Genomic DNA, 18,540 nt, shown 5'->3' on the forward strand with positions numbered 1-18,540 from the left:
TCACCATAAGATCCCAGGATAAGTTTACAGCCATATAATAATAAACCATTAAAATAAACTTAAAAGTTTACATTCTGATATTAAATACAGTGGTACCTCGGGATGCGAACAGGATCCGTTCTGGAGCCCTGTTCACATCCCAAATGGAATGCAAGACATGACAGCGCGTCTGCGCGTGCGCGGGTCACATTTTGGCGCTTCTGCGCATGTGCATGATGTCATTTTGACAGTCTGCGCATGCGTGCACGGCGAAACCCGGAAGTAACACACTCCATTACTTCCGGGTCACCGCGGAGCGCAACCCAAATTTGCCTAACCCGAAGCGTATTCATCCCAAGGTATGACTGTATTAAAATAAATTATTTTAACACTGCATTAGTAGCCAACAGTTTTACTAGCATAAAGCAAGTCAGTGTAATGAAGCTGGCATAAAGTTACACCAGAGCTAAACCCCTTTCAGCATCAGGGATGTTGTCGCTGCTGCTCTGCCAAAGGTTGGCAGAGGGGAAAACAACCTTTTCAAATAGTGTCCTATGCCAGCTTGTCAGGTCATGTAACTGAGCTGCATGGGCTTAGAAAACAGACCCCAAGCCTCTGGTTCCACTCCAGGAAATGGCAACTGAAGCATAATTTAGCAGTGTCTATTATTCTGGATAGTATTTCAGGTATAGTGGTACCTCGGGTTACAGACGCTTCAGGTTACAGATGCTTCAGGTTACAGACTCCACTAACCCAGAAATAGTACCCCGGGTTAAGAACTTTGCTTCAGGATGAGAACAGAAATCATGCGGTGGTTGCACGGCGATAGCAGGAGGCCCCATTAGCTAAAGTGGTACCTCAGGTTAAGATCAGTTTCAGGTTAAGAATGGACCTCCAGAACAAATTAAGTTCTTAACCCGAGGTACCACTGTACTCAAGTGGTTAACACTAAGAGGGGTGATACAGCTGCTGGGATAAAAACTTGCAAAAGGCATTTGGATTTGAAAGCAAGCATTCTCACTATGCCTGGATGAGAGAGTTGTTTAAATTAAAGCTTGAATCTAAGCATGTTTTTGTTGCAGAAAATCCATTTGATTTCCCATTATATTCTGAGAACATATAAAAAAGAAAGCTGGCAAAATATTTCAGGAATGCTCTAGGGAGCTCTTCAGGGGCCCTTTACAAAGACATTTAGAATTTTGGAGGAGCATGCAAATTATATTGATTTCAAAGGGGAAAAGTTAAGCGAGAGATCTGAGTTTCCTATTCACAGCCGTGAGATGTTAAAGTAGCTAACTTTGGCTGGGACATACCCATTCACATCTGCTTAAAATGGATAACTATCTTTTAAAAAAATCCTTATGGCATGATTCATCTTTCCACATTCTCTTTCTCTTTTGTTTATACTCGATGTAAATTGCATGGGTGCACATACCTGTCTACACACTAGCCATTATTCACAAAGGGAGGCTAGTGTGCATTTCGTATGGAATGATCCAAGAGCAAAATAGACTTTCCCACTTTTAGGTGGCTACTCTGCTTTAGTCAATGACGACAATAGATACGAACACTGTAAATATTGCTTAATATTTTAATGTGCCCACTCACTGGCATTCCAAGCAAAACAGAGCTTCTCAGTTTTTTCGTCGTGAGGTGTAACCAAGGCCTGTCTAAAGAAAAAAGCATGGGAAACTGACATTCACGTGGGTTCTGAAAATTCAGCGCCTTCTTCTATCAAGTCCTTTGCATGACTTTTCGGAAAGCCCCTTGCACATCCTTGTTTCTTAAGCTGTAGATGATTGGATTAAGCATTGGGGTGAGGATCCCATAGAGCACAGGCAATGCCCGGTCCTGCTCCTGGGAGTAAGTGGAGTTGGGACGAATGTATGTGAAGATGATGGTACCAAAATAAATGTTGACTACAGTCAAGTGTGAAGCACAGGTGGAAAATGCCTTGAGCCGCCCTTCTTTGGTGCGGATCCTTAGGATGGTCAAGACTATGTAGACATAAGACACCAGAGTAACCAGGAAAGAACCCATGATCACACCTCCACCCACCACAAAAGTAGCAATCTGATTGACCTGAGTGTCAGAACAGGAGAGCTGGAATAGGGGTGGGATGTCACAGAAAAAGTGCTGGATGACATTGTCCCGACAGAAGGACAAATGCGACATCAGGCCTGAGTGCACACCTGAGTTAGACAAGCCAAGGATCCAAGCAGCTGCTGCGAGCCAGGCACACACTTTTCGGCTCATGAGCACACTATAGTGCAGTGGGTGGCAAATTGCTGCGTAGCGGTCATATGCCATGACACCCAGCAGAAGGCACTCGATGCCACCAAAGGAGATGAAGAAGTACATCTGAGAGAAGCAGCCAGCTAGGGAAATACTCTTGTCTTGAGAGAGGTAATTTATCAGCATCTTAGGGACTGTGGAGGTTGTGTACCCAATGTCCACTACAGAAAGATTGGCCAGAAAGAAATACATGGGGTTGTGAAGTCTGTTGTCCAAACTGATTATGAGAAAAATTAAAATGTTTCCAATAAGAGCCACCAGATAAATTACAAGAAAGAAACCAAAGAGAAGGACCTGGATCTCAGGATTGTCAGAGAGTCCTAGGAGGATAAATTCTGTGATGGCTGTTTCATTCAGGATCATTTGTAGTGGCAGTGTCATCTGTGAAGAAACATGGATGTAGCGTTTTTCAGCTATTTTGTTTTTCCTTCCAAATTTGAGATCTGAAATGTAAGACTTAGCCACACAATTACATGTACAAGTACAGGCACTTTCAGTGCACTACAGCTCTGATTAGTTAATACACAGGAGCCTTGAGGCTGATTTCAATTCTCTTTCACTTTTCCCAACTCTGCCGCATCTCCCCATCCTAAACTCTTAGCTCTTTTATTTCTTTAGTGTTCCATGAATAAATGGAACACTTCCTTCCAGAAGCCTCAAATAAATCTCAGTACCATAGGAATATCTGATCCAGTCTGAGGGTTTGTGGAAGGAAGGGGCTATATTTGTTCTTGGGGAATTAAAGGTCATTTAAGGAGTAGAAGTTCAGAAGGGGGACAGGAACAGTCACAGATGGAAGAGTTTGCCTCACATCTCCTCAAAGAGATATTTCTTAATGAGAAAATTTATGAGAACAATATTTTTTTTCATTTTCTCTTCCCAAAAAATATTTTGGAAAATGTTCATTGAATGTTCTCCCACTTTCTGCAATGGCTGCCATCCCACCACGCTTGACCTGTTGCATCCCCTAGAAGGCTTCATTGCAGAATTTCTTTAAATATTCTATACCACTTTTTGTGGCATGCACTACCCTTTTATCCAACAGCACTAGCATAATATTCTGTTGCAACATAATAACAATAATAATAAATTTTATTTATATCCCGCCCTCCCAGCCGAAGCTGGGTTCAGGGCGGCTAACAACAATAAAATAAATGACCTCTTATCAATAAAACATGACCTCTTATCCCACTTTCCCGAGCAGCTTGACTTTCCAAGGATGACTTCATTAAGCAGTCTGTCTCCTCTCTCTGATTTAAAAATGAAGCATTGTGAAGTTTGCTGCTAAGACTACTGCATGTTTGTCAAAAGCAAATTAACTGCAGCTTTCTTTGAATACCCAAGTTAACAAACAAAAAAAAGAAAGAAAAAGAAAGAAAGAAAGAAGAAAGAAGACCTATAATTTCAGTGTCTATATGTATGCTGCTGTCTAATTTCATGCAAATAGATCATGACTAGCAATGATCCACAACTCAGTTAAATTCAACTTCTTGAATTTAAAACAGGGGTAGGGAACCTGTGACCCTGCAAATGTTATTGGACTCCAACTCACATTAGCCCCAGTTATGATGGTCAAAGTTCAGGAATGATGAAAGTTGTAGTTCAGCAACATCTGCAGTGTTGCAGCTCCCCTTCTGCCGATAGAAAACAATTTGGGGGTGACATTGTAAATGGTATTACCTTTTGTGTGAAAGACCAATATATAGCAGTAATGAATCCCTTTTTACAAAAATGGAGCACAGGCAAGCATTCCAAAGTCTCCTTGGATTTTGAAAGCAGCAAGACAAAAAGTTGAGTTAGTTGTGCTTTCGTTCAACATTAAGTCTCCCACAGTTCCCAGCCAGCCAGATGTTCATAAACAGGATTTGATACAGCTGGTGCTCTATGCTACCAGTATTTGTTATTAAGCAGTAAACTGCCCATACATCTGGAGGTTCAATGGTTCTGTTTCTAGTGTTTGAATTGTGACTTATTTCTTTAACAATGCACACACATGCACGTGACACACACACACACACTGCTTAATTGTAAACAAAACCTCTAAACACTTGCAAAGAATAATTTTAATAAAATACATTGAAACTGTCAGTAAAAACCAAAGCTTTAAAACAAGTTTGTTTGTTTTTTAAAAATCAGAATATGGCAAGTCAGTGCTTGATAGTGGAATCATTTAGAGAAAAATGCATGTCTGAAGTAAACATTTCGCTTGGACTGAGGAGAAGCCAAATTCAGTCTTGAGCTTAAAGACTCACACAGTGGCTATGGGGAAACTCACTATCTGTCAACCTCAGATGCCTCATCTTCAAAACTGGAATGTGACTCAATTGTGTCTTTTTGACAACTGAGAAATGTATGAAATAATATTATGTGCTAGAAAAAATGAATCAAGCTCTTTATACACCATGCATTCATTGTAATCTTACTGTTCAGTGTTGCTTGCTATATTTCACTGCAGACTGTAATCCGTTCTGAATCCCCATCCTGGAAAATGATCTTGATACAGAAGAATATTGTTAAATTGCTCACAAAGTTGGCCCTGCGTGGCTACTCTGCTTCTGCCTCCTTCAAGTCACAGTCCCCAATCATTTGTACACCAGGCTAGGTAAATATTCCAGCAAAGCATGCCCAAGGGGAATTGTGTGCAACAAAGATAGCTTAATTTCAATAGTCAGGAGCACACATTACTTCTGATAATTTAAACTGGAAATACTATCTTAAAAGACAGTAGTAGATGGGCAACTTCTGAAGTAAAACACATGTGCAACTATATATATATATATATATTGTTTTTTATGGGGGATGCAAATTTTCTTTTCTTTTTCTTTTTTTTTAAATGATATTTATTTAAAATTTCCAATACAAACATACAAATACCAATACAGACAACAACAATAAAAACAAAACAAATAAACAAAGACAAAACAACAGGTATAATTTCAAATCTTATTTTCCCAACCTATTTTCCCCGACTTCCTCCCCGTTTTGTATTCTAATTTCATTATCCAATCAGCAAATCCATTCCCTTATTTCCCAGGAGTTTTTTACTAATTCCATTCCTTTTCTTAGTCAAGGTCTCTGAAAACCACATTATTTTTAAACCCCTGTCTATCTAGCATTCATTAATCTTATAGTATTTATTAAGATAGTCTTTAAATTTCTTCCAATCTTCTTCCACTGTCTCCTTCTCCTGGTCACGGATTCTGCCCGTCATCTCCGCCAGTCCCATATAGTCTGTCATTTTCATCTGCCATTCTTCCAAAGTGGGTAGATCTGGTGTCTTCCAATACTTTGCAATAAGGATCCTTGCTGCTGTTGTGGCATACAAAAACAAAGTTCTATCCTTCTTTAACACCACATGGCTAACCATACCCAGGAGAAAGGCCTCTGGTTTCTTCAAGAAGGTATACTTAAATACCTTTTTCATTTCATTATATATCATTTCCCAGAAAGCCTTGATCCTTGGGCATGTCCACCAGAGGTGAAAGAATGTACCTTCATTTTCTTTACATTTCCAACATTTATTATCTGGTAAGTGATAAATTTTTGCAAGCTTGACTGGGGTCATGTACCACCTATATATCATTTTCATAATATTCTCTCTCAAGGCATTACATGCCGTAAATTTCATACCAGTGGTCCACAACCTTTCCCAGTCCGCAAACATGATGTTATGACCAATATCTTGCGCCCAATTAATCATAGCTGATTTAACCATTTCATCTTGCGTATTCCATTTCAACAGCAAGTTATACATTTTTGACAAATTCTTAGTATTGGATTCTAGCAATTCTGTTTCCAATTTTGACTTCTCCACCTGGAAACCAATTTTCCTATCCTGCTTGTAGACCTCCATTATTTGGTAATAGTGAAGCCAATCTCGCACTTTATCTTTTAGATTCTCAAAACTCTGCAATTTCCACTTGTCACCCTCCTGCTCTAGGATTTCACAATATATATTTTTTTAATAATATTTATTGAACATTTTCAAATATAACAGAAAAAAGAAAGGAAATAAAACATCCATTTTATAAGCTTGTTTTCATTAGCATCTTTCCAGGACTTCCCCACCCCACCCCTCTTGTATTCCAATTCCTTCAAATAGATTCAACAAGTTCTTACCCCAAATTTTAAACTTATTATAATTAACCCAATGTTAAAAATGTTTTTCCATCCCCTAAAATCGACCCCGCTCCCTTCCACGACTTCCCCTCTTTAATATGCAGAACAGATTAAAATGAAAGAAAATAGAAAAATGAATAAAATATAATTTAACACCCTTTGGATTCCAAATTTCCCTCCCCCCTTTCCCGGTTACGTTCCCCAATGTCCATCAATGCCTGTTGTTATCCTGGAGATCCCACATTTAGGCCGAAATCCTTCACAAGTCCACTTTGCCGTCTTTTTAATAGTCTTTGTCGTCTTTTTGATCATCTTTAGTTTCGAGCGTCCAATCTTAGAAAAACTCTATCTCAAAAAGGTCCATTTCTTCCATCCAGATCTCTGTATTTAAAAATAAAAACTCCAATTTTGTTTCTTTAGACCTTTCAAATCTGGATGACCCAATTGTTCCCACTCCCAACTTTGTCCGATTCTTGTTGTTCATGTTGTTTTTATTGTTCTCTCTCCTCACTTTCCTCTAGTTTCTTTTCCTGCTCTCCTGCAAAAATGTTCCAATTCCAAAAGCTTCTAAATCCCCTACAGAGGCTTTGTTATTCAGGAACAAAACTTTACGTCAAGTCCCTTCCATTCTTCAATAGATAAGTCTATTGTCTCCTTTAGTGTAGAGACCTCTGTAGACAAAATAGTGTTCCATTTCTGCAGTTTCCCAGGAGATAAAAAGTCCAATCCGAATTCCATGCCAGCAATACTTGTAGTGTCCCACAGCCCCTCTAGAGGGATTATAGTAACTCAGTTTCCTTCCAGATCACACCCAACAGTCAAAGTAACTTGTTATTCCTTGTTTTATACAATTTATATCTAATTTGTAACAAATGTAACCGGCAAAGTCCTCATAACACAGTTCTCTTTTTATTCTTCAGCTTTGACAGCTCCTTTGACAGCTGTCAAAGCCTCTGTTTCTCCTCTCCCGGCGCTCTCGCGGATCACTCCCGGTTCCGGGGGGGGGGGGGGTGTTGCATTTTAGCTCACATTCTACTTTTCTCCTCCAGCCCAGTCTTATAATTTTCCATCGTGAAATTAGTAACTTTGTCAAACTTAGGTAGCACTCGATCTTAGCTGTTAAATCCTTTGCTTTAAATCCTCTACAACAGGGGGGAGGCTGACTTCCTTTTTGCACCTCCCCCGCTCGCTCCGAATTTAAAATTTAAACTTTTTTCCCTTTTTAAGTCCAGTCTCCAATTACTCACGGGTTGTTCTTTTAATCCGAATTTTCAATGGAAGAAGTCAGCGCTCTCCACCAAATGGCATGCGGCTTCGCTCGGTAGGGGAAGCGGAGGACTCATAGCACCACACACCCCCGGGGGGGGGCTCCTTCGCGGGTCGGGGGCGCAAACGGTGCCCGCTGAGTCACCATGCCCATGGGTTTCAGCGCCCATGGTTTTTGAGGGTCCCCGCGACGCCGACGCAGTAGAACCCAGCCCCTGCCGAGCAGGCTCCCTCCGGAGCTCGGAGGGAGTCCGCCATTCGGCGATGGCGCCAACCCGGAACAGGATTTCACAATATTTTGGCCATTTAGACTCCATGTTAAGTTTTTTCAATGCCTTTGCCTCCATTGGTGACAGCCACCTTGGAGTTTTGTTCTCCAACAAATCTTTATATTTAATCCAAACATTATACAATGCTTTCCTGACAATATGGTTTTTAAAGCCTTTATGAACCTTAACCTTGTCATACCACAGATATGCATGCCACCCAAAAAGATTATTAAAACCTTCCAAATCTAAAATGTCTGTGTTCTCAAGAAGCAGCCAGTCCTTCAATCAGCAGAAAGCTGCTGATTCATAATAAAGTTTCAAGTCTGGCAGGGCAAATCCCCCCCTTTCTTTTGCGTCAGTTAAAATCTTAAATTTTATTCTGGGTTTTTTGCCCTGCCAGATAAATTTGGAAATATCTTGCTGCCATCTCTTAAAACACTCCATCTTGTCAACAATTTGCAATGTTTGGAACAAAAATAACATTCTAGGCAATACATTCATTTTGACAGCTGCGATTCGACCCAACAAGGAAAGCTTCAAATTTGACCAAATTTCTAAATCCTTTTTCACTTGATTCCAACATTTCTCATAATTATCTTTAAATAAGTTCATATTTTTAGCTGTCATATTAATCCCCAAGTATTTTACATTCTTAACCACAGTTAAACCTGTTTCATTCTGAAACCTCTCCTTCTCCCCAACTGTTAAATTTTTCTCTAATACCTTAGTCTGCAACTATATGCTCTGATCTATTGCAGGAAACAGGGTGACATGGGTCATTTGGGAATAGGCCATAAGAGTTGCTAGAATCAGAAATCACATAGTGATCTCCATATAACTTTTGTGGTACTGTAATCCACTGCTTTAGGATGGGGGTGGGAATCGAAGGGACTGCACTGATTGGACTTTGGAGGGATTTCCTGATTTCTTTGCATCTTTCATATATAGTTTATATATTATATCTATGAAGCCTATGTTGGCTCCTAATCTGCCTTACTCCATAAGAGTAGGTGTATAACAACAGCAGTTTAAGCCAATCCCTGAAGCCCTTTGTATTGCTGACCTGTTTCTAGTGTTTGTAAAAGGAATCCCATGACTCCACAAAATTTTAGCCTATGAAGGAACGTGTGACCCTCATATGACTTAGTTATTTCTCCTTGTTAACTGCTCCTTGCAGTTCAATTCAGGCCTTAGAGCAATGATATAACATTTGGGGAAGAAGATACAACCCAACAATCCAACACTTGAGGCCAAGATGGAGAAGATCTCAACCACCACCGTGTATTTTCCCTTTGTGCTCAGGTAAGTTGGCACAAAAGAGACCCACACACTGCAAAACACCAACATGCTGAAAGTGATGAACTTGGCCTCATTAAAAGTGCTGGGCAATGTCCTAGCAAAGAAAGCCACAATGAAGCTGACAAGAGCCAGGAATCCCATGTATCCCAGAACACAGTAAAACATAGAGGCAGACCCTTCATTACATTCAGCTACAATTTCTTTAGACAAGGAGTCCATGTCCAAATCTGGGAAAGGAGGAGCAGTACAGAGCCATACAGTACAAATAGCTCCTTGCATGAGAGAACAGGAGAGAACAATTGAAGTTGCCAGTTTTTTCCCCACCCAGTTCCTTACTCTGGACCCTGGCCTTGTAGCCATGAATGCCAAAACCACAGTGGTCGTTTTTGCCAACACAGAAGAAACAGCCACAGAGAAGATGATGCCAAAGGTTGTTTGTCGTAGAAGGCAGGTTGCTATCTGAGGTCTCCCAATGAACAGCAATGAACAGAGGAAGCAGAGCAGGAGAGCGACCAGCAGAGTGTAGGTGAGACTTCGATTGTTGGCTTTGACGATGGGGGTGTTTTTGTATTTAATGAATATGCCGAGTACCAAAGCTGTGATCACAGAAAATGAAAGTGCCAAGAAAACTAAAATGATGCTCAAAGCTTCCTCGTAAGACAGAAAGTTTAAAATCTTGGGAAGGCATCCATCTTGGTGTTTATTTGGATACTGATCTGGTGGGCATCTGATGCACTTGCCGCTGTCTGAAAAAGGAAACGATGATACCTCCCTCTCCCAAACAAGTGAGGGACTATCTATCTATCTATCTATTTATCTATCTGCCATTAGAGGACATATAATGTGACCTAATGCAAGGGCATGTAGGTGCTGTTTGCTATCCTGAAAGCATGAACATGAAAGCACAATAAATAAATGCTAACTCCTCTTGGTTTTCTTGCAAAGAATCTCTGAAATAATTTATATTGCTTTGGAAGTGATGATGCTGTCTGAACCATGCCTACTTTATGTGTTAATGTTTTAACATGATCATGTGCTGTGTCACCTACCCAAGGCCACAGAAATCATCTCTTCTGGACATGGATCGCAATCATAGCAACAGAATGGTTCCCCATCTTTCTTTTTCCTAATAGAACCTGGGCTGCATTTGTCATTGCACACTGAAGCGGGTGACATCTATTCATAAAGATAAGGAGGAAAAGCTGAATACATGTTCCCAAGGGAAGATTCAGATTTAACTGAATAACATCAAATACCTGGGAAAGAGCACTGTGCATGCAGGACAGGTTCATAATTTCTGGGAAATGACTTCTCTGATTTACATGGCTCAAAGAGGAGGCCTTCACAGTCCTGATATTAATTCCACTCATGTCTTTTTATAGGCCATCAAAATATATCATTGTAATAATAATAATAATAATAATATAAACTTCTCAGATGTACATGAATAGTTAGGGGTTATCCAGTGATAACCATTAATCAGAGCATACCTGCTTAAACTTGCTGTGCCATGTGATGATCTCCTCACTAATCATGAACTCTCTGCCTGAAAAAGCCCATGGGTCCATCCTTCCCACTTTCACCCTTGAAAAGGATTTGTTAGGGAAAGTAACCCAATTTATAATATCAAATCCACTTTCTAATTCACCTTTCCCATCCAAAGACAAGTGGTCCCCAGCACTGTTGTTAAATGAGATTCTCTTCAGGAAAGGATGAATCTACAGTTGAAGAGGCAAAAACATCTTTACAAAATTATGGGAGGTAGAGCAGTATATCATTTTACAAATTTCACTCTAGCCTATTTCAGTATTAGATGAGAAATGTGAGAAAGAGAGCAGGGAAGTGCTTGCTGGTTCCACCACCTCTATGATTTATAGCCTGAGTGCTTTCACCCCTGTCGGACTGACAACCCTATTTGATCAGCATTCTAAATAGCATGCACTAAGTCTGACAATTATGAGCATGGTGTTATACGAACATAAAACAACAGATAAAACATAATTAACATGAAAGTCAATTTTAAACAAAAGTAGCCAGAAAACAGCAAGAGTCTCAAATGTAATAAGTCATCCCAAATGCCACCAGAAGCAGGATCATTTTAAATTGTCAACTGAACCACAGAAATGAGAGAGGTAGAAGAGAGTTCCAAGGTCGAGGGTTTGTCCTATGAAGTTGCTCAGTTGCTGTTGGTGCATGGTTATGAGACATGGCACAGTTTGTGGACATACAGAGGAAGGACTCCATTGTTGACATGCATGAACAAATAAGTTTGTATTGGAGAAGGGAGTGTTTGAGACATCATGGTTCTGGACCATAGGGCTGGGCAAGAAATTTTGACACATGAGGCATACCCCCGAATAGGGCCCCTCCCCGCTTGAGAAGAGGATGAAGATGGAAGATCTACGTTAGGAGCAAGGGTGAAGATAGAAAGATCTACACCAGGATCTGCTACACTGGGTGGACCCTTCCTCCTGATGCGGTTGCCTCACTTTACCTCATGTGCAGGATGGCCATAGAAACGTTTTCAAGTAAAAAGCCAGCTCTTTGATTAGACCCAGAAACTCAAGATATTAACGCGAGTCTGTCATTAATCATTTTTGAGTACAGGTATGTTCAGTTGATGTGCAATTGCTGATGCATGGAAGGTGGAACAGGAGCGGAAAGGGGCTCAACGGGGTGAGGTGGAATGTGGCAGAATGATGCAGGGTGCACTTATATACATTCTGTGGATGCATGCGGGGCCAGGAACTGAGCTTATAATACAAGTAACAACCATTTCATATGGGTCACCACCTGTATTATTACCTCTAGTCAGTGCAAAGTGCTAGTCCAAGACATTTTGCTGCATGAGGCAGAGGACATCATGACTTCCACTAGACTACACTGGAAGTTGATGGGTGATGGGGTATTGTCCTCTTAAGGAAGCTAGCAGTGAGGGGGGTGGGGGCAGGAGAACCATGCCTATGTAGCATAATCTAGAACACCACCTTTCTTTCTACTCATGTCCCTCAAAATATTTTGGTTAAAGAGGTAGTACCTGCCATGCTTGTGGGTTTGGTCTGGGCTTGGACTTCATTGAGTACATGGTGTGTAAAGCATGTGCTATGACATAAACAGCATTGTATATACTGTAGCTTTGGGGAGTCATGCTCATTTCAAAAAATGGTCCAGAAAGACTCTCCAGCTTCTCCTTCCCAGTGCAGGTTCCATCGTTCTCCCCATCCACAGGGGAATCTAAAAATACACAGTCAAAAGCTTGTGCCCAGAAATCTTGGATGAAATTATCTCCAGTGGGTGAGTGGGGATTTAAGGTCAGAAGGAATTTTTTGAATTCCCATATCTCAGTGGAGTGAACCGCAAAAGACAACGCTCCTTGGAAGACTTCTAAGTCCCAGTTCCTATGAAACTGCAGTGCTGGGAAGTCCCACTGCGCTGTCAGAATCCAAACTCTGCCTAGAGACTCTGCCGTATCGTCCGCTTGTACTAGCATGTATTTCAAACCCAATGTGGAGTGAGTTTCTGCATATACAACAATTGTATTGACTGAGTTGTTCTTGAAAAAATGAGAAATATTCTCTGCCTTCATGTACACTTCATGCATTTCAGAGAAGTCTGTCAAGGGAGGCATCTTGTCAGTGAATGCTGTACAGATGCCACTCTGTGAAAGTCTTGGCATCAACCTTCCCACAAAATTTTCTCCTTTATCATCATCCAGTGTAATGATCCCAACCCATGTCCACTCGAAATGCAGAAGTAATTGAACGATTCCAATGTACTGATACTCTTCGTTGGGGACCACCCGGTAGATGAAAGGGAACTGGATCTTAGAACTCAGAGAAGGACCAAATAAATAGTAAGAGACCTATGCAAGAGAAAATTTATTTTCAAAATTGGAAAATATTCTAACAGTGAAAGTCTGCATACTGAAAAACAGTAAAAGATTTGCCTTTGAAATTTCAAGGAAGGATTATGGTTGCAGTGGTAAAGACTTGATGCTGTTATGCCAAAAAAGTGGAGGAGTGAATTTCTGCTGCGGATGGCAAAGTATATGACTATGCATTTATGTTGAAAATAACTTTGTTTGAATGGTGGAGAAAAAAAAATGAAACGATTTCATAATAGATTGGGTACCATTTCTTGAATATTGCCAGAAAATGGCACATGCACAACATTTATTTGATATATTATAAACACTCCTATCATTGGATATAAGTTTTTTATATATTACTGATACGGTGTTTAATTTCATCCTTTTCTGTCATATTGATGGTTCATTTTTTTGTATGTTGCTTGAATGCAACAAAGAACAAATGAGGAGGTTGTAGGCAGCCCAAGTGTGCTTTTAGAATGGAGTAGTAAAGATATGCTCCATTTGTCCTCTGTTCTTCTCTTTTCTCATTAATTTTGCTTTGCTTTTTATCTGTTTTGTCCACAATACATGGAGCTGTATTCATTCATTCATTCATTCATTCATTCATTCATTCATTCATTCAGCCTTTATTGGCATAATACATTGAGTTATATGTTAACATGATATAATGGGAATTTTCACGAGATTCTCCATCGTGTGCTGTAGGAGAAGGACTTGAGTGTTGCTGCTTATGGCCCCAATCATTCCTTCCAAGTGCATACTACTGATTTTTATTATTATCATTTTTAGGTGGAAGGGCAATTGTTGAATGGTAGAACACATGTTTGGCATGGGAAATGTTCCAGGTTCAATTCCTGGAATCTTGCAGTAGGGCTTGGAGAGATCCTTGTATGAAGTACTGCAGAAAAACCTCTGGTCATTTTTGACAAAATTGAGTTGATAGACTGATTCAGTATATAACAACTTTCTGTGTTGTTTTATGTACTATTTGGAACTTGGCAAGATACTCCACAAGACATCTCTTCCATCTCTCCCCTTTAACTTTATGCACCATTTCTGCTTATACCATTACATATTTCAGTGCAACTTTCTGATTATAATTTATACGTTGATTAAAGAGGTCCCCTCCTCCCATTTCCAGACAGACAACTGCTGCAGAGATGTTCATGATCATTAAGCAAGTTAAACCCTTAAAGAGAATATATGCTTTTCTCTTTTTTTAAGAGATTTATTAAAAAGCAGATTTGCTCCAAAATGAAGCAAGGTGTTCTATTGTCATCACATTCATGTCTTCTCTATCTTTCTCCTTCACATATTGATATATGTGTGTGCCAGTTCTGAGCATACAAGGGAGGTTTTGAAACCCATGTGCCTCACATATACACCCTACCTGAGGAATCTTATAGGTGCCTAAGATGGTAGCCATGTAAAGTGAGGTTTCAGCATCAAGTCCTCCGATGGCAGCTATCAGATTCTTCTGTGTGCCACACTTGTAGTTGGGGACTGTCCCTTTCTGGCTAAAAAGAAGGTTCAGAGTGGTTTGAAATGTCAACTTTTCATTGAAGTAGCTGTCATAGATGTGGAATCCCAATGTAACATTTGGTAAAATCCTGGGATCCTCATTGATCTCCTTAACTGCATACACGAAGGCCAGGACATACTGGTAGTATTTTATCACTACACTGAAATGAGAGTGCAGGTTATAACATAAACTTGCTAGACCTCATGATCTACTTGTTGAGTTCACATGGTTGTTACAGAGAACTCTGCAGGCATTAATGACATAGGAAACATGGTACTGTGGGAACCTGCAAGACTGTCTGTTTTGACTCGTACCCAATGACCCAATTAAGGAAATAACACAAGGTAATGACTGTTTTATCCCTTCTCATCACGAGAGTGATTTTCTTTAGCAGGGAGCCTTTTGTATTTGTGCAATCCTCATGTAACTGAGAACACAGATATTCCAGGGTTCTGAATCACCAGTAGAGCATCCATGGACTTAAAAGGCTCCCTGCTGGGGCCAGGAGAATTTGAGGGGCCTTGAGGATTGGGTTAAATGTGAAACCTCACTGTACCTGCATTGCCACTACAAGGCTGTAATGCTTGAAAAGGCCTGTTCTACACATTATCATTATTACATCTTTAAATGCTTCAAAACCATATGAAATTTACACACACCCAACCCCAGGCAGTGAGGTTTCAGATCAGGGGACTATAGATAAAGCAGGGGCGGGAAAGGCAAAATGCAAAGGGGAACAAGGGTGTGCACATATATTTTCTAACTCCCATATACACACATGAATCATGGAAAACATATTTTGTTAATATAAAAATGTATTTTAAAAACACAGTGACTTATTTCTGAACATTGTGCTGTATGCAATGCTAGTCCAGTCAAACTTAATGAACGTTACTGAATTAGGTTCATTAATTTCAGAGGGTCTACTTCAGGTAGGACTTGCTTTGGATACAACCCATTTATCTATCATTTGGAATCATAACAAAAACTCCCAACAATCTCCTTATGGACATCTCATGGAAGAAAGATACTTACAGAGAATCTCCAACAAACATTGCATTGGGGTGTACATCAAAGGTTATAGTGTTAAAGAAAGAGAAGAACTGAGAAGAGATACCACCAATGATGAGGTCACCCTGCTCATAATACTCATGTGGGATCTGTAGGGGATCGTTCACACTGCAAGTAGGTGGATGTGCCTTGCTCTCAATCTGGGGAAGAAATGTCAATGTTAACATCAGTAGCCACAGCAGCAACAACAACAGCATTGCACATAAAAGCGAACTCTTTTCTACTGAAGCAAACCCACTCTTCCAAGCTAATTCATTATTATCTAGTATCAGCTGGTTCAGAACAGATTTGTTTCTACGCTCTCCTGAAGCCACTATGTGACCTGTAAAATTGCTCTTCCTGTCCACAATCCACACCCCCAAGCTCTGAAAAGCACATAAATAGGGTTTTATATGTATTTTCATCTTGATTACTTATTATGAGTCTAGTCTCTGAAAATCCATGTTGTCATTGTGAAGAAAGAATTACTGTAATTTGACATAATTATAAAGTAATTATAAATCAGCTTCCCAGAGTGCTCTGCTCATAGAGAGCAGGACAGCAGAAGAAAACATGTTGGCTAGGTATTATCTCAGGGCTGTTTCTTTCTGGGATCAAGATCAACAACTGGGCATAGAATGACACTGAGTAAGAAAATACATTCAGAAAACTAAAGCCTTGGGATGAAGCCATAGGAATAGGGAATTTATGCTTGTCCAGGTGTTATTGGACTCCAGCTGCCATCATCCCTGACTACTAATCATGTAGGGCTATATGTCAGCATCAAGTATCTTGAGCTGGGCTCACAAATGGATTCACAAGCAGTGCCATTCCCATTACATCAGTGCTATATATGCATGATCAGTTATGATAATCAGTACTCTGGGAGGTGCATTCTGCATTAGTTGCAACCTCTAGACCATCTTCAAGGGCAGCTTCTTGTAAAGTTTATTACAATAGTTCAGTATGGAGATTGCTAGAGCACAGGTCACTGTAGCTACTGTATATGCAGAAACACTGTCTTCATTGGATTTTATAGTGTTGCTGCGTGAAGTAGAAACAAAAGCAGGCTTTCAGCTGTTTATCTCCAGACCCTTCTGTGGTTGGAAAGAGCAATGAAACTTGCACAGGGAAGGAGAAACTATGCCATACCCCCTACTTTACACACAGTCTTTAGCTGAAGAAACTGTGGTTGAATGTAATGAAAGACCCATCCCTACATTTTATTCTGTGCTTAGATAATTAGAGATTCCTGGCTCTGGTCAGCTTGGCTGTCATTTTCTTTGCTAGAACATCACCCAACATTTTTAATGAAGCCAAGTTCATCATTTTCAGCATTTTGGTGTTGTGCAGTGTGTTTGTGTGTGTGTGTGGGGAGGGGGGTATCTTTTGTTACCTGAGCAGATATCTAACTGTTCAGTACAGTTGACAAACCTTTTTAAAGAATGATTCTCCCCTCATAGTTCATCCTCACAGAAAGAAAGCTTTTTATAATGACACAATCCTATAGCAAGATCTGCTGGGATTAGTGGGGTAAGGAAACAGTGGGCTTCTAGGTGAACTTGGAGGTTACTGGTACAGATGTGCTACATCAGCATATCTTCCCATCCTGATGGAGCCAGGACCTAGCTGGCTGAGATGAGCCCAATGGAACTTCAGACAGCATAATCCCCCTAAAAGAGGAATTCTGGGGGTGTTGTGAGAGATGGATCAGAGAGGGGGACTTAGGCTGTATCCTAACCCTGATCTACTCAGCCATGTGACATGGCAGCCTGTCAAAAGAGTCATGTGACTGAAACATTGTTTTAAACACTTGTTTTACCTCTGCCAAACTGAGGCTGACTCAGCCAGCAACAGTCTGGTTCTGAAGAGAGTTTGGAGTAAAACCCCATCTAGGGTCAGGAATTGGCCAATTTCTCAGACACAGGAGCTGCTTAACCACACTCCTCGTGTCTTGCCAGGATTCAAATTTGTTCAGCTTGTTCTCCTTCATTCATCTTACAACTGCATGCAGGCAGTGGCTCAGTAATTGCACAACTACTCCTGATTCAGATGATATGGAGAAGTAGACCTGGGTGTCATCATCATCATCATACTGATGGTACGTTGCCCTGAATCTCCTAATGACCACTCCATGTGGCTTTGTGTAGATATTAAATAGCACTGGAGATAAGAAGGTCCCGTGCAGCACCTCATAATATAGCTGCCAAACAAACCACTGATTATCTGGCCAGAGAGACTAGCGGAGAGAAAAGCAAAGGACACAGAGAGCATAAGGAGAGTGGGGGATTATATCTCTTCCTCCATCGCCCTAGGCTCCATATTGCGTATTCATTTTACTCCTCCGACAGAGGAAAAATAAATTAATTAGGAAGAGGGAACCACATCATTATCTGGATAGGTCATTTCCTGGTCTACACTGAGAATTTACTTCTAAATGATCCCAAGAATAGTTCCTATAGTAGCTGCTTGTGTAACCACAGACATCATCATAAAAGGGTATATGCACTATGCAAAAGAGGACACACAATGGTATAAAAGGTGTATATCTTCATTCATATTTACTTGTGCAAACTTTGAAATAATTTTCAGAATTAAATTTTACAGAAGTCAATTAAATTCCCATACAGATCCCCACAAATTTATTCAATTAAATTTCACATGACTTCCAGATTACCCCAAATCAGTTAATCCCTCTGCAGTAAATTTACCAACAATTAATTTCCAAGCAGATGCTGTTCAAAAAGGATTTCCCTTCAATTAATCATCTCCATTCCATTATTATCATTACCCTTGATATTAAAATTTTAAAATAACTGGGAGTGCAATTGTGTTTCTAGTAGAGAGGGTCTTAATACCAGATGAGGTGT

The 18,540-nt window shown here is 40.2% G+C and overlaps 2 protein-coding genes across 2 annotated transcripts; both read right to left on the reverse strand.

Annotated features, from left to right (window-relative positions):
- Window positions 1-1,713: 1,713 nt before the first annotated feature.
- On the reverse strand, window positions 1,714-2,655 carry LOC310829631 (olfactory receptor 5AP2-like; the record flags this gene model as incomplete). Its single annotated transcript, XM_083708342.1, has 1 exon — window positions 1,714-2,655. One exon carries the CDS (start codon window positions 2,653-2,655, stop codon window positions 1,714-1,716), a length of 942 nt encoding a protein of 313 aa, XP_083564468.1.
- Window positions 2,656-9,071: 6,416 nt separating this feature from the next.
- LOC310830799 (vomeronasal type-2 receptor 26-like) lies at window positions 9,072-17,131 on the reverse strand (the record flags this gene model as incomplete). The annotated part of the gene is made up of 7 exons (XM_083710637.1): window positions 9,072-9,973; window positions 10,277-10,403; window positions 10,718-10,945; window positions 12,265-13,089; window positions 14,489-14,780; window positions 15,656-15,831; window positions 17,105-17,131. The coding sequence occupies 7 exons, from the start codon at window positions 17,129-17,131 to the stop codon at window positions 9,072-9,074; spliced, it is 2,577 nt and encodes an 858-aa protein (XP_083566763.1).
- Window positions 17,132-18,540: the final 1,409 nt, after the last annotated feature.

Source organism: Podarcis gaigeae, assembly GCF_964106915.1.
Source record: "Podarcis gaigeae genome assembly, chromosome: 13".
Lineage (NCBI taxonomy): Eukaryota > Metazoa > Chordata > Lepidosauria > Squamata > Lacertidae > Podarcis > Podarcis gaigeae.